Source organism: Hyperolius riggenbachi, chromosome 1 (genome assembly GCF_040937935.1).
Source record: "Hyperolius riggenbachi isolate aHypRig1 chromosome 1, aHypRig1.pri, whole genome shotgun sequence".
Taxonomy (NCBI): Eukaryota; Metazoa; Chordata; class Amphibia; order Anura; family Hyperoliidae; genus Hyperolius; species Hyperolius riggenbachi.
In genome coordinates, this window is record NC_090646.1 from 515,941,270 (window position 1) to 515,956,566 (window position 15,297).

The 15,297-nt window shown below is 44.8% G+C and overlaps 1 protein-coding gene across 5 annotated transcripts in view; it reads right to left on the reverse strand.

Moving 5' to 3' along the window:
* MPHOSPH9 (M-phase phosphoprotein 9) overlaps positions 1 to 15,297 on the reverse strand; it is a 173,816-nt gene that overhangs the window by 32,147 nt on the left and 126,372 nt on the right. For 4 of the 5 annotated variants that reach the window (XM_068244323.1, XM_068244328.1, XM_068244343.1 and 1 more), the window contains exons 20-21: positions 3,347 to 3,467; positions 809 to 885 (exon numbers count right to left, since the gene is read on the reverse strand). In XM_068244323.1, coding sequence (XP_068100424.1) covers positions 809 to 885; positions 3,347 to 3,467 — 198 coding nt within the window. The remainder of the gene's footprint in view (positions 1 to 808; positions 886 to 3,346; positions 3,468 to 15,297) is intronic. The other variant, XM_068244351.1, reaches the window with a different exon arrangement.

The following is a 15,297-nucleotide window of genomic DNA, read 5'->3' on the forward strand; positions in this document are numbered from 1 at the left end:
TTTGCGATACATATCCCAGTGTTTTGTGACATTAGTAATACTGTCGGTTTTCCATGAGGCACCATAGTAATCCTCAAAGATCCTCTGCCGCAAAGGGCGGGTTGTGCAATCTACATAGTGTACATTACAATTCGAGCAAGTAAGGGCATACACAACCGACTTAGTATTGCAATTAATGTATTGTCCCATTTACTGTCACGTTAATCTGACCTGAAGGACGGTGACAGGAACAAAAATTGCATGTAGAATGTTCATATTTGTATAACCTTTTGGAAAGCCTGGTGGGAAGTTACTTGCCATTTGGGGAACAAAAAACTAGCACAGCTGTAATGTGCCTGCATGAATGAGTGGCTTTGGCTTACCGCGCAGACTTGCCTGTACTAGCACAGTCTCAGTAAGGCCGTGTTCATACACGATATGGAGCGTAGCCACTTGAACATATCCAACAAGCTCCTGTCAGATATGTTCAGAGGATTATCCAAAGGCTTCTCTCGACCTATATAACTCTCAGGTTTACTTTAAGCCTTACCAACACTTCCCCCCTCACCCCTCCACCAAACACACACACTTATCCCTTTATATAATAAGCTTGTACAGTATATGTGGAGCACTCCCTCCTATTGTATCTTGGTCCGGCTGTATTTGCTGACTGACCCATTTATGTATACTAAGCACAGGATGTGCAATACAACTATAATCTATATTGCTTGTTTGTACATTTTTTTGGGAAAACGTTTATATGTAAAGCACCACTGAAGATGTTGGTGCTATATAAATAAGTAATAATTTAGATATTCATTTTTTTCACCTTCTGGGTCATCTAAAGACGTGAACTGAAGCCGCTTTCTGGGACTTCTGGAGGAATCAGCCCAAGCAACATCAAACCTACAAGCAGAGAAATAGAACTGTGTGATCAGTGTTAGGACAGAAGTCACAGCAATAGCGAAAAACAAGGGGATTCATTGTCTCTTGTCTCTAAAAGGGGAATGTATAGCTTGGTTTTCATATATATACAGTAGTATATTGTTAATATTAACCATGTTAAGTTTCAACAATTTTTATTAAAGATCGTTAAGGAAACCAAGAATATGTGGGAGCGTACAAAATAATTGGTAAATATAGTGTATCGTACAAAAGTTGCATACAATATCAGGCAATGTTGCCAGAGTGTAAATAATGATACATAAAAAAAATAGATTTTGAAGTCGAAAGGGAGGTGATTCCATGTTGAAACTTTAAAAAGATGTTCAACAAAACAAAACAAACAGGACCCTAGAAACCGCAGACAAAGTACCAGTAGGTCATGTATTATAAATCCGTATTACACCCATGGATACCATGTCTTCTCAAAGTTAGGCATGCGATCATGAGTAAAGGAAGCTATACACTGGTCGATCGACCAACAGATAGATCCCTCTCTGATTGAATCTGATCAGAGAGGGATCATATGGCTGCCTTTACTGCAAACAGATTGTGAATCGATTTCAGCATGAAACCGATCACAATCTGTGAAGCTGCCGCTGCTCCCCCTGCTATACATTACCTGCTCCGGCCGGCGCGACTCCCCCGGTCTCCGCTGTCTTCTTCTCCGGCTGGTGGCTTCACTGAACTTCCTGTCGGGGGAAGTTTAAACAGTAGAGGGCGCTCTACTGTTTAAACTTCCTGCCAGGACAGGGGGTTCAGTGAAGCCAGCCGGACCCGGAGACCAGCGCGGAGAAGAAGACAGCGGAGACCGGGCGAGTCGAGCCGACCAGAGCAGGTAATGTATTGCAGCTAGCGTCGGTCGTCGGGCATTTGAACGCCGCTATCAACGCACTCCCGACCCGCCGGCGATCGAGCAAAATCTTCCGCACGGACGGCTCGATGGGAATCATTGATTTCGGGTGGAAATCGATCGTTCTGTCAGCGTATGCGCAATGACTTCACAGCAGATTCGATCATAGTGATCGAATCTGCTGTATATTGGCGAGAAAATCGTTAGGTGTATGGGCCCCTTAAAAGCTAGTATTCATTCAAAAATCAGGTTTTTTTCACAGGCTGAGTGCTTAAGACGCAGATAAGCCTGCCTCTGTGTAATGTTTACAAACAACATGGCTGCTGTCATTGTATCACAGGAAGAAATGATCATATTCTATTGAAGCTGTTTGCAGCTAGATTTGCTGTGTAAACTATCTAAACTTTAGATAAGACATATAGACAAGTTACTTGTTATAGTTAGTTTTTCATCTTGGATCCGCTTTAAGTGTAAAAGGGGCCTAACTCCCTAAACTTACCAGCAGTGTTAAAGCTGGACCAGTACAAGGTTGTGTGTGGCCACCATTAACCACTTCAGCCTTCAGTGTCGTTTCACTTTATGCATCTGAGCAACTTTCACCTCCCATTCATTCGCCAATAACTTTATCACTACTTATCACAATTAAATGAACTATATCTTGTTTTTTCCGCCACCAATTAGGCTTTCTTCGGGTGGTATATTTTGCTAAGAATTATTTTATTCTAAATCCATTTTAACAGGAAGATTAAGAAAAAATTGAAAACATTCATTATCTCTCAGTTTTTGGCCATTATAGTTTTAAAATAATACATGCTACTGCTAATTAAAACCCAAGTATTTTATTTTCCCATTTGTCCCAGTTATTACACCGTTTAAATTATGTATCTATCACAATGTATGGCAACAATATTTTATTTGGAAATAAAGGTGCATTTTTTCAGTTTTGCGACCATCACTTATTACAAGCCTATCATTAAAAAAATAACAGTAATACACTTTACTACACACATGTTAAAAAAGTTCAGTCCATAAGGTAACTATGTAATTTTTAATATATATATATATATATATATATATATATATATATATATATATATATATATATATATATATATATATACAAAAAAAAATCATGTGTACCTATTAGGGAGTGTGGGAGGTAAGGGGCTCATTTTAAAAGTAAAAAAATGTAATCTGGAAATTTTTATTTTCAGATGTAATTTTACTATTTAGCCACAAGATGCCCTCGCACCTCACTTCTGCATGCAGAAAGTTCCTCCGGAAAGCAGAAGTACTGAGTGAATGGGACAGAAGTGGATTTGTGAAAAAGGAGCAGTCTCGTTGACTGTGTCGGTCTTTCTTACGGGGACTTAGATCAATGAATGGACACTTTGTTCCCATTCATTGATCTCCGGGCTAACAGAAGGCGGCGGGAGCACACGAAATCACGCACACCAGGCAGCTGCAGCAGTGAAGCCTATCTGGTAGGAGATATCCGTCCAGATAGGTTTAAGTGGTTAATAGCCAGCATGATACAATTAGACAAGTAATTAGACAGATTAAAATGCATACCTGGTCATTGTGTTCTCCTCATCACATAATAGCTGACTCAACCCTGGAGACAGGTTCTCACTTGGAGAGCGCTTGGGGCTGTATTTAACTTCCATAGGTGTTAACATCAATTCACGCTTTGCTGCAATACACAGTGAATGTATAATTTATATTATAAGAGAAGAAACAAACAGCTGATAAAAGGTCATTAAATGCAAATATAAATGCATCTATTTCTCCTAATGCCTTCAAGAAGGAACATTGAGGGCTCGTTTCCACTATCGCGAATCTGCATGCGTCCAACGCATGCAGATTCGCACATGTAATGCAAGTGAATGGACCTGTTTCCACTGTAGCGTTTGCGTGGTGCGTTTTTATGAGCGGTGAAAAAACGCACAAAAGAGCCAACGAATTCGCCTGCTAGTGGAATGCATGCGAATCGCCGCTAATGTATTTAATAGGGAAATCGCATGCGTTTTTTACGCGTTATTTTACGCGATTACGCATGCGATTCCGCATAGGAACCAATGTAAATTAACACAGGCAGTGACATGGTTAAAAACGCACATAGCCTAACCTATGCGAAATCGCATGCGTAATCACGTAAAATAACGCGTAAAAAAACGCACCTGCATGCGATTTCTTCTGCGGTGGAATCCAGGCGATTCCGTACCGCTACAGTGGAAACGAGCCCTCAAGGACTAATTTTCTCTGCATTTACCCAGCACCACTATTTTACTTTTTTCCTTTTAAGGCCAGCGTGATCTGGTGTCTGATGGTCTGGTCCTCGACTCCCACCGCACCTGCCCTCTGCGCTTTTGCATAGCGCTCACCCAGCCTCCTGCCCCAGCTGTGTCCCCTGTGGCTTGGACTTTCTATCTCACCACCGGCATTAAGTCTCATTGGATCCATTCCTGCGGCTATTTCTGGACACAGGTATATGGACTTTTTCCACTGATCTCCTGTGATGGACCTATATCATGCAGAGCAGGCAAGACACCAATGGTACTGTATGCCTTCATGTGTATCTAATGCTGTTTGCTTCCATTGCATGCAGTGTCTGCCGCTCTTTGCTTTCTATCCAAGCTTGGATCTTGCTTACAAGCTTGCTCGGAGGTCCATCAAACTCATCTAATGGAGCATGATTTGCTATAAACTTTGATCTTGTGGCCGTATATAGCCTGCTCTCCTGCTGCATCAATGAACTGTATATAAGCATTTTTTTGCCTGGTGGTACTCAAAATTGTGACTGCATATCTCCTGCTTTCTGGCTGCATCAATGAACTGTATATGAGCTTTTCTTGCCTGGTGGTACTTAAAGGGGAACTGAAGAGAGAGGTATATGGAGGCTGTCATGTTTATTTCCTTTTAATCAATACCAGTTACCTGGCGGCCCTGCTGGTCTATTTCTCTGCACTAGTATCTGATTAAAACCAGAAACAAGCATGCAGCTAGTCTTGTCAGATCAGACTTATAAGTCTGAACCACTGAAACACCTGATCTGCTGCATGCTTGTTCAGGGGCTATAGCTAATAGTATTAGAGGCAGAGGATCAGCAGGGCTGCCAGGCAACTGGTATTGTCTAAAAGGAAATAAACAGGACAGCCTCCATATACCTCTCTCTTCAGTTCCCCTTTAAAGCGCTGTTTCGTCCAGCCTTTGGTGGACACGGACATCGAGACATATAATAGGAATTGCATAGGTCTGTTTTTCTAACTAGGGATCTTTTTGCATGAACTATTCTATCTTTTATCCCAGATTCAAGGTTTTTTGTATTGAAGATATAGAGGCTTGGTGTGAATGAGTGCATGGGCATGTGTGTGTTGTGGTAATTTTTGACCAGCTACCATAAATTATTTATATGTATTTGTCTTTGGTGATTTTTTGATATAATAAATAGTTTTGTATTTTTTTTAACTTGGTTTGTTCTTCTGTTGCTTGGAGTATATGCCTCACATTTGGGTCTCCTACAGGTTTTTTATTTCTTTCCTTTTATGCTGGGAACACAGGATTCAATTTCCCGTTCGATCGGCGGCAATCGGGCGAATATTTCCAATATCTCCGATCTGTTTCCGATCAAGGAAGGGATCGTTTTTGGGAAATTATTATTGGAAAATTGATCCCTTTATCAATTGGAAGCAGTTTGGACATGTACACACGCTACAACTTCCTGTCAGATTACCCGTCGTTCAGATGGGAAATTGCATGGTGAGTTCCCAGCATTACATTCAGTATCCTGATGGTGCCGTTATAAACAATCAGGTTTAGAAAGCTGACCACTCAGTGCAATAACGCACAAGTTCACAGAAATTTTCCAATCATTAAGCTGTAGGCTGTTTTCTGAGAATTCACAGGACGTTCTCACTGAATTTCACAGTCGGATTTAGCTTCAGAGCTGAACGAGTTTACATATTGTTTTACTGAAATGCATTAAAAAAATCACATATTTGTTACCTCCAACATTTACGGTAATCACAGCACTGAATTCTCAGGGGCTTTCCTGTGAAATTCTGTAAAAACTGCAGCCTTACATATCTACCCCCTGCTATTTACATAGTGGAATGTATTAAATACACATTGAATAGCATTTTACGATGTAGGTAAATTCCATTTCCAAATGAGCATGCTGTGGTTAGAGGACCTCAGAGAAATGCACCTCAGCCGGATCTGTCTCTTTGTCATGATTTAATCATTGCTCAGGCATGGCTGAGCCACCACATAAGCTTTTAGTTATGGAAGAAAACCAGAGCACCTGAGCAACCCAATACAGGCATAGCATGAACACGTCTATGTCATACAGATGTTACCACTGCTGGCAATTAAAACGGAACAATAAAGTTTCATTGGATGATGTTCTCAAGAAAAAATATGCTTTTTTTTGTTATTGCTCCTGCATGGGGAAAGTTGAGATTTTGCAACCTCTGCATTGTTTTTGATTTTTTTTCTTTGTTTAACCACTTCATGCCATAGGCTGAAGGGTTAAAATGCTTGCCTGTGCATACCTGCTCCCGTGGCCGTGTGCACTTCAGCAGAATGGATGTTTATATAACGGTCCGATTTGCACGAATGCTGCACAAATAGGAAGTTTAAAAAGGTCCATTTTACATGAAGTGGTTAATATACAACTAACATAACATAAAAAAAACTATGTACACAATGTAAGTGATCATTAAAAATTGTTTAGACAACAAAATGTATAGAAAGGGGAGGGGAAAGAATAATTTGGATATGTCTCCCTCAAACTACTGACTGAAACTACATTTACATTTGGCAAATCAGATCCAGCATGGCAGATTGCTGGTGGAGTGGCAGACATTGAACAGTCACCTAAAGTAATAATGAATAATCGGTTTAGATGAACTTGTCTACTTAAAGGGATACTGTAGGGGGGTCGGGGGAAAATGAGTTGAAGTTACCCGGGGCTTCTAATGGTCCCCCACAGACATCCTGTGTTGGCGCAGCCACTCACCGATGCTCCGGCCCCGCCTCCGGTTCACTTCTGGAATTTCAGACTTTAAAGTCTGAAAATCACTGCGCCTGCGTTGCCGTGTCCTCGCTTCCCCTGATGTCACCAGGAGCGCAGGGCGCAGGCACAGACCATACTGGGCCTGCGCAGTATGCTCCTGGTGCCATCAGCGGGAGTGAGGACACAGCAACGCAGGCGCAGAGGTTTTCAGACTTTAAAGACTGAAATTCCAGAAGTGAACCGGAGGCGGGGCCGGAGCATTGGAGAATAGCTGCGCAGGCACAGGATGTCTGTGGGGGACCATTAGAAGCCCCGGGTAACTTCAACTCATTTTCCCCCGACCCCCCTACAGTGTTCCTTTAAGAGAATGTAGCTAAAGATTGTCCTTTAAAGTTACCACCAGCAAAAGCTTTTTAAGGTTAATCATTCCATCTACTTAAAGTGATCTGAAACTCCAACATAACATTCAATAAAAATGTGTTTTCCTACTTTTTATTACTCATACAGTTACCATATTTGCTTTTGTGCATAAGTAATATTGTCTGTTTACAAATTACAAGTTTCCAAAGTGTAGTTTATCTTGCCCTGAAAGCTGGCATTGCATTTTATTTAACTACTTGCCGACTGCTCCACACCAATTGGCGTGAGCAGTGCGGCAGCCCCAGGACCGCTCCATGCCAACTGGCGTGAACGGCTGTTTATGGGGCTAGCAGGAGATCGCGCACAGGCTGCGAGCGCATCTCCTGCTTGGAAGGCACCTTCAGTCTCCAAGCGCTCGGGAGACTGTTAGACGGTGTTTCGCCATCTAATTACTTTGCACAGCGCTGCGATCTGCAGTAGCGCTATACCGGGGACAGTCGTGTGACACAGCTGTCTCCTCTGCCAGTGCGGAAATGATCCGTTGTCATAGGCTGAAGCCTATGACAGCAGATCACGCTGATTGGCTGGCGAGGGAGGGAGGGAAGGAGCGGGGGGGGGGGGGTGGGAAGGAGAAAGAAAGAAATGTTAAAAATAATCAAATAAATATTAATTAAAAAAAAACAAAACTTGGTGGGGGGGAGGGGGGCGGAGAGCGATCAGACCCCACCAACAGAGAGCTTTGTTGGTGGGGAGAAAGGGGGGGAGGAAATCACTTGTGTGCTGAGTTGTACGGCCCTGCAGCTTGGCCTTAAAACTGCAGTGGCCAATATCATGAAAAAGGGCCTGGTCTTTAGGAGGGTTAACACTGCGGTCCTCAAGTGGTTAAACTGTTTTTTATTATATATTAACAATTTCCAATTAGCTTTTCTGAACTGTGTGTGTACCTGAAGCACAGAGAGCTTCACAGAGAGCTACTTTTCACTTGTAACACTGTGTTTACACACATTGTATCAACATTGGATTGTAAACAAAGATACTGTTATCTCCAGTTTGGATGCAGATTTGAAGCTGAATAGCAGGACAAAGTGCTTTGTTTAACCATTTCAGTGATGTTTTGCTAAAAAAAAAACTCTGAGGTAGTATCTTTCAAGCTGTGAGGAATCTTTTAGAGCAAAGTAAAAATGCTGACTTTCAGAACACTTTAAATCTTGAAATGGACCACTGTGTATGCTAATGTCAATAACTCACATGCTTGTCTGACTAATACATAATAACTGCTGTTCAGAGTCAATAAAATGGGTAGGTTAAGAATGGGAGAAATTGATCATCATTGTTGACAGGAGGACAAGCCTATTTTTTAAAGTGGACCTGAACTCTTGCACTGGACAGAAGGAAAACATATAGAAATGCACCCTGTATGTATGTTTAGCCAGTCTGATATCACCTCATCTGTGTCTAATCACAAGTTGTAATTTGATACCTTAGCTGTATCAGCTGACTGCCGCGGCAGAGAGCTCATTTGTAAACACAGTATGTTACAATATGTCTGCTTCCATGAAAGCAGGAAGTAGACAAGCTGCAGATTTATTGCAGGATTTGTATCAGCTGTAACAAATAAATGTTTTTCTTCAAATGTATCATGCTGATGCTTGTCTTTTAGATATGAGATGCAGTTCAGAGTTCAGGTCCGCTTTAAAGAGACTCCGTAACAAAAATTGCATCCTGTTTTTTATCATCCTACAAGTTCCAAACGCTATTCTAATGTGTTCTGGCTTACTGCAGCACTTTCTGCTATCACAGTCTCTGTAATAAATCAATGTATCTTTCCCTTGTCAGACTTGTCAGCCTGTGTCTGGAAGGCTGCCAAGTTCTTCAGTGTTGTGGTTCTGCTATGAATTCTCCCTTCCAGGCCCCTCTATGCACACTGCCTGTGTATTATTTAGATTAGAGCAGCTTCTCTCTTATCTTTTACAAGCTGGATAAATCGTCCTCTGAGCTGGCTGGGCTTTCACATACTGAGGAATTACAGACAAAGGCAAAGCTGTTTGCAGGAGAAAAAAGAGCAGCATGAAACTTCAGTGCATGAGAACTGCAGGGAGAAAGAAACACACAAATGATCTCTTGAGATTCAAAAGGAAGGCTGTATACAGCCTGCTTGTGTATGAATGTATTTTCTATGTGTGGACATACTGTACATCAACCTACTTCCTGTTTTGGTGGCCATTTTGTTTGTTTATAAACAAACTTTTTAAAACTGTTTTTAACCACTTTTAATGCGGCGAGGAGCGGCGAAATTGTGACAGAGGGGAATAGGAGATGTCCCCTAACACACTGGTATGTTTACTTTTGTGCGATTTTAACAATACAGATTCTCTTTAAAGGGAACCCGAGGTGAGAGAGATATGGATACTACCATATTTCCTTTTAAACAATACCAGTTGCCTGGCAGTCCTCCGGATCCTGTGTCTCTAATACTTTTAGACACAGACCCTGAACAAGCATGCAGCAGATCAGGTACCCTGACTAAGCTGACTCAGGTTTTACTGGATTCGCCATATGCTTGTTTTGACTCAGACACTACTTATGCCAGAAGATCAAACAGGGCTGCCAGGCAACTGGCATTGTTTACAAGGAAATGAATAAGGCAGCCTCCATATCCCTCTCACCTCTGGTTCCATTTAAAGTGGACCTGAACTCAGAACTCCTCTCTGCTCTGACGCTGGGATTATACGATACGTTTTTTGCGTTCGATTCGGCGCGCAATCTATTAGCCATTCGATTTTCTCTTATCTTCCACTCGTTTTTCTTATCTTTTTTCCAATGACTTCTATAAGAAATCGATCGGAAACGAATCGAGCGGTAGATCGGACATGTCGGAATTTTATCATCGAAGGCCTCTATCGGAACGATTCTTACAAAAAAACGTATCATGTAATCCCAGCTTAAAAGATACACAGCAGCATAATAACCTTTAAACAAAAAACATGTATTTGTTACAGCTGATACAAGTCCTAAAATACATTTGCACAGTTTCTACTTCCTGATTCATGGAAGAAGACTTAAGCAGGCCATACACTGGCTCGATTCCCGGCCGTTTCGACAGCAGATTCGATCCTGGGATCGAATCTGCTGCCAATCGTTCGCGGTAAACGCAGCCGCCGATCCAATTTTCCTCCCGAAATCGGATCGGCCGTCGATCGCGCGTGCGGGAAATTACCCTTGATCGCCCGCGGGTAAAGTGCGCGTGCTAGCGGCGGCCGATCCGATCAAGTATACATTACCTGAGGCTGGCTCCCGGGCGTCTTCTCCGCATTGCACGGCTCTGTTCCGGCTCCATCCATCCCGGCGCTTCCTGTGTCACTGAAGTGACCAGGAAGTTCAAATAGAGGGCGCTCTATTTGAACTTCCTGGTCACGGAGTAACACAGGAAGCGCCCTAATGGAGCCGGAACAGAGCCATGCAATGCGGAGAAGATGCCCGGGAGCCAGCATCAGGTAATGTATACGGGGGGGGGGGGGGGGGGGGGGGGGACAGGGGCAGGAGCAGCTCAGCAGATGGTGAATCGGTTTCAGGCTGAAATCGATTCACAATCTGTTTGCAGTAAAGGCAGCCATACGATCCCTCTCTGATCAGATAGGGATCTGTCAGCTGGTCGATCTAATGGCACATCGACCAGTGTATGGCCACCATTGTTTACAGTCTGTGCTTTCAAATGGGCTTATCTGCTTGTCTGCCATAGGCAGTTATGTGACACGGGGAGGATCAAATTACAATTTGTGATTAGACACAAATGAAGGAAATTGAACAGGCTAAACTCTCTAAACACATTCAGGGTGCATTTCTCTATGTTCTCCTTCTGTCCTGAGCAAGAGTTCAGGTCCACCTTAAAGAGAACCCAAGGTAGGTTTGAAGAATATTATCTGCAGAGTGCAGGGGGACCTTAGTGGGGTTTGGGATAGCAACAGAGGCTGGGCTGTATAGGAAGATCCAGCCTCTGTATGCAGATAACATTCTTTGAACACACCTCGGGTTCTCTTTAAGGCTATTCAGATTCACTGCACGATACACAGCCCTTTAGTGTGAAGTGCTCGGTTTGGAGACTGCAGGGGATCGCGCATGCCAATCCCCGTTTGAATGACGGAGCTCTGCTCCATCATCAGCCTCCCAGCGGCGATCACCGCTAGGGACTGTTAGACGGCGAAACCGCTGTGTGACACGGCCTGGGCGGCAGAAAAGTGATCTGCTGTAAGCCGATCACGCTGAATGGCTGGCGGGGGGAGGGAGGATTTAAAAAAAATAGGAAAATGTATTGTTTAAAAAAATAAATAAATAGCTGATGCTCCTGATGAGTCACATGGTGACAAAATCGATAGGGCAGAGCTTGATGTGGAAGCGAGTTTAGCGTGTCAGCGGACGGTACCCTGGCAGCCGAGACGACACTACTCGGGACCACATGCACCGACCGAACGCGCGGCAGAGGTGACGTGATTGAGCCTGGATATGGAAACCTGCCAGACGACCAACATACGGGGGGAGCCCGTTCTGTAAAACTCTACGTCTTATATACGATTTGGGACATGTGAGTGCAAAACGATTTTATTGTAATAAAACTTTTAATCAGTATCAAGTTATGTGCGCTATTTTTATTGAGGTTGATCATCATAAGTGGACCAGTGACAAGTATTAGAATAAGAAGAGGGACCTAAAGACTGCCTGAGTGGTGCGGGACGACCCAGGAACGGTCCCAAGGCCTTCAGACCCCTAGATTAGGCCAGAAATTGTGGGTGAGTGAACCACACAAGGGTGTGGTGGTGGTCTGTTCATATAGGAGGGAAGTGACCATTGAACTACCTAAGGAAAAGGAAGGATTGCTGTTTGTTGAAATAGTGGTGCAAGTGGAATTGAGAAGACTGGTTCACACTGGCTGTTGCTGAACTGTCTATGCGGAGAGTGCAATTGGCATTTTTAGGATATAATATACTAGATGTTGTTTTATGACTGGATTTAAGTGGATAGTATATGCAAACTGTGAGCGCTACCTCTTGAGAATTGAATTAATTGTATATGTTACGCCAGAACCCCAAGTCTGGCCACTTCGGGTTCTGGCCGGTTAAATCTAGAAGTGGCCGGCTGATGCGGCCAATGTAAGAAATAAACCTTCCCTGCGGGCTTTAGCCGGCCAGAATGCGTTCTGGCTAAGTGTGGCCGGCCAAGTCCCGAAGTCCTGCTCACCTCTACCCCGCTGCCTGCACTACTCAGACCTCACATCAAGACGACCGGACTGGAGAGGCAAAGAGAGGCAGAGCAGCGCACACACGACCCGCAAGACACATACATTTCCATGCTGAAGTGACGTCATTGCTCACTTCCGCATGTGAAGTGTATGGGTCAGGGCAGGTAGCGCGCGCGCTGCTCTGCTTCTCTCCGACGAGAGAAATAGCGCAGGCTGCCCCTCCCCCCCCCAGGCCATGCAAAGCGCACAGCAAATGCCTCCAGCCATGCAAAGCACCCAGAAAAGCCACCCCTAGCCATGCAAAACTACCCTAGCCATGAAAGTGCCTAGCAAAGCCCCCCAGCTATGCAAGGAGTCCAGCATATCCCCCCCAGCCATGCAAAACGCACAGCAAATCCCCCCCCCCATCATGCAAAGCACCCAGCAAATCCAGCTCCTGCCCCCCCCCCCCCACAGCCATGCATAGTGCCCAGCAAATCTCCCTCCAGCCATGCAAAGTGCCCAGCAAACCCCCCCCCCCCCAGGCCATGCAAAGCACCCAGCAGAGGCGGATCTAGAGGGGTGCACATGGGGCTCCTGCTATAGGCGCCCTTTGTCACTCACCTCCTAGGGGGGCGCATAAATGGAGCACTTCAACGCTCCCTCCCAGATCCAAGCACCTCCTGGTTCATTCGCTTGGTGAGGATTTAGCATGCAGCGAGCAACGTACAGTAGGAGAGACTTAATGCTGCGTCCCATTCAACTTCCTGCTGCTTAGTTATCGGCTCCCAGTGTTGACTCGCATCCCCCTCCTGATTGGCTGCATGGAGCCCTGCTGCTGCCGCTGGGGCTGATGGGGGCTGGAGAGGAGAGGAGAACAAGAGTCTGTGTAGCTGCAGCGGCTGGAATGACACAGACAGGCAGCGAGTGAGTACTTACTCTGTCAGAGACTGTCAGAGAGGGATCTCATCTAAATGAAGCCATAATTAGCAAATTCAGATGGGAGACCTGCAGCACTGGGCTGAATGAGAAGATCGGTGTCTCCCTACTGCAAGTGTGATGAAGCTGATAGTGCTGGTAGCCCAAGTATGTAAAGTTCCCGAAGCAGAGAGAGGGGCAGCTGCCAACAATTTAGATAAGAGAATTACTTGCCTTGCCTGTTCTGTTCTCACTCACTCACAACGTGCTTTCATGTCTCTGCCCTGCTCATTGAAGCATGTTGGTGGTGTGACATGTCCCTAACAAACAGGACTAGTGAAGACTAAACTCCCAGTCTGTCCCTCCTGTTTCTCTACCACTATATCTCTCACCCTTCTTCTCCCTAGTGGGTTTTACCTCCTGTCTTTTTTTGCCCTCTTTTGTTCCACCCTTTGCCTTTCTCAGGTCTCAATCTCCTCCATTTTCCCATCTCACTCGCCCTCTCTCTGCTTCTCTTATCCTTCCCCCTCCTCTTTCTACCTAATGTTTCTCCCTTAGGACTTTTAAGTGAAATAAATCTGGCTAGTTTATCTTACTGGGGCTTCTTCCAGCCCCTTGAGGTCATGTGCCCTCAGTGTCATTCCGCACTGCTCGGATCAACCTCTGTCCCCCTCCAAAAGCTGGCAGAGTCCACCAGTCACTGGCCATGACACATGCCCTGCCCCGCCTCTTCGATCACGCTCCCATGGCTGGGAGTGTTCTGTTTCTATGGCTGCGCAGTAGCAATTTTGTCTACAGCGCAAGCGCATAATGCTCCCGGCCATGGGAGCGCGCTGGAGGAGACCACAGGGCCGCGCATACAGCTTTCGGAGGGGCAGAGTGGCTGAATGGAGCAGGGCGGAATGACAACCAGGGACCAGAAGGACTTCTGGAGGCTAGAAAAGGCCCCAGGAAGTAACTGGCAACATTACATTCTCTTAAAATCTTTCTTTAAAGGCGCCACAAATGGTCCAATTTCCTAAACTAATGTCCTCATCTGCAGCACTTTACAGAGTACTTAGTCATGTCCCTGACTGTCCTCAGAGGAGCTGGCAATCAAATACTACCGTAGTCGTAGTCTAATGTCCTACTATATTATTATTATTATTATTATGTGTTTTTAGATAACACTGACAATCTACTTTACAGAGTACATAGTCATGTCACTGCCTGTCCTCAGAGGAGCTCACCATCTAATCCCTACCATAGCCAGTCTAATGCCCTACTATATTATGTATTTATACAGCACTGACCTCTTCTGCAGCACATTACAGCGTACATAAACATGTCACTGACTGTCCTCAAAGGAGCTTACAATCTAATCCGTACCATGGTCATAGTCTAATGTCTGGGGAGGGGGGGGGCGCACATTTCAGTGTTTGCCATAGGCGCAATTATACCCAGATACGCCCCTGGCACCCAGCCATTCCCCCCCCCCCCCCCCAAGCCATGCAAACCGCCCAGCAAAGCCCCCCCCCCCTCCCTCCAGCCATGCAAAGCGCCCAGCAAAGCACCCCCCAGCCATGCATCCCCCCCTCATCTGTGACTAATCACCACTGTAATTTGATCTCTCCCCTGTGTCACCTGACTGCCACAGCAGAGCAGCTAATTTAAAAGCACAGGATTTTAACAATATGTCTGCTCCCAAGAAAGCAGGATGTAGACACACTGCAGATTTATTGCAGGATTTGTATCAGTTCTAACTAAGAAATGCTTTTCTTTAAAAGAGATTATTATGCTGTATCTTTCAGAGCAGAGAGGAATTTCCGAGTGCCATTCATGGTGCTGGACAGGACCCGGAATGTTCTGGGATTGTGCGTTTTGGCCGACCGACTTTGGCCGTTGTAGAACTGGCCGGCCAATGTCAGAAATTCCCAGCATTTTGGACTTTGTCCGACGTCAAATCGGCCGGTTCTAGAGAACGGTCGGCCAATTCTAGAATTGGCCGATTTCTGGTTTTGGCTGTAACATATAAGA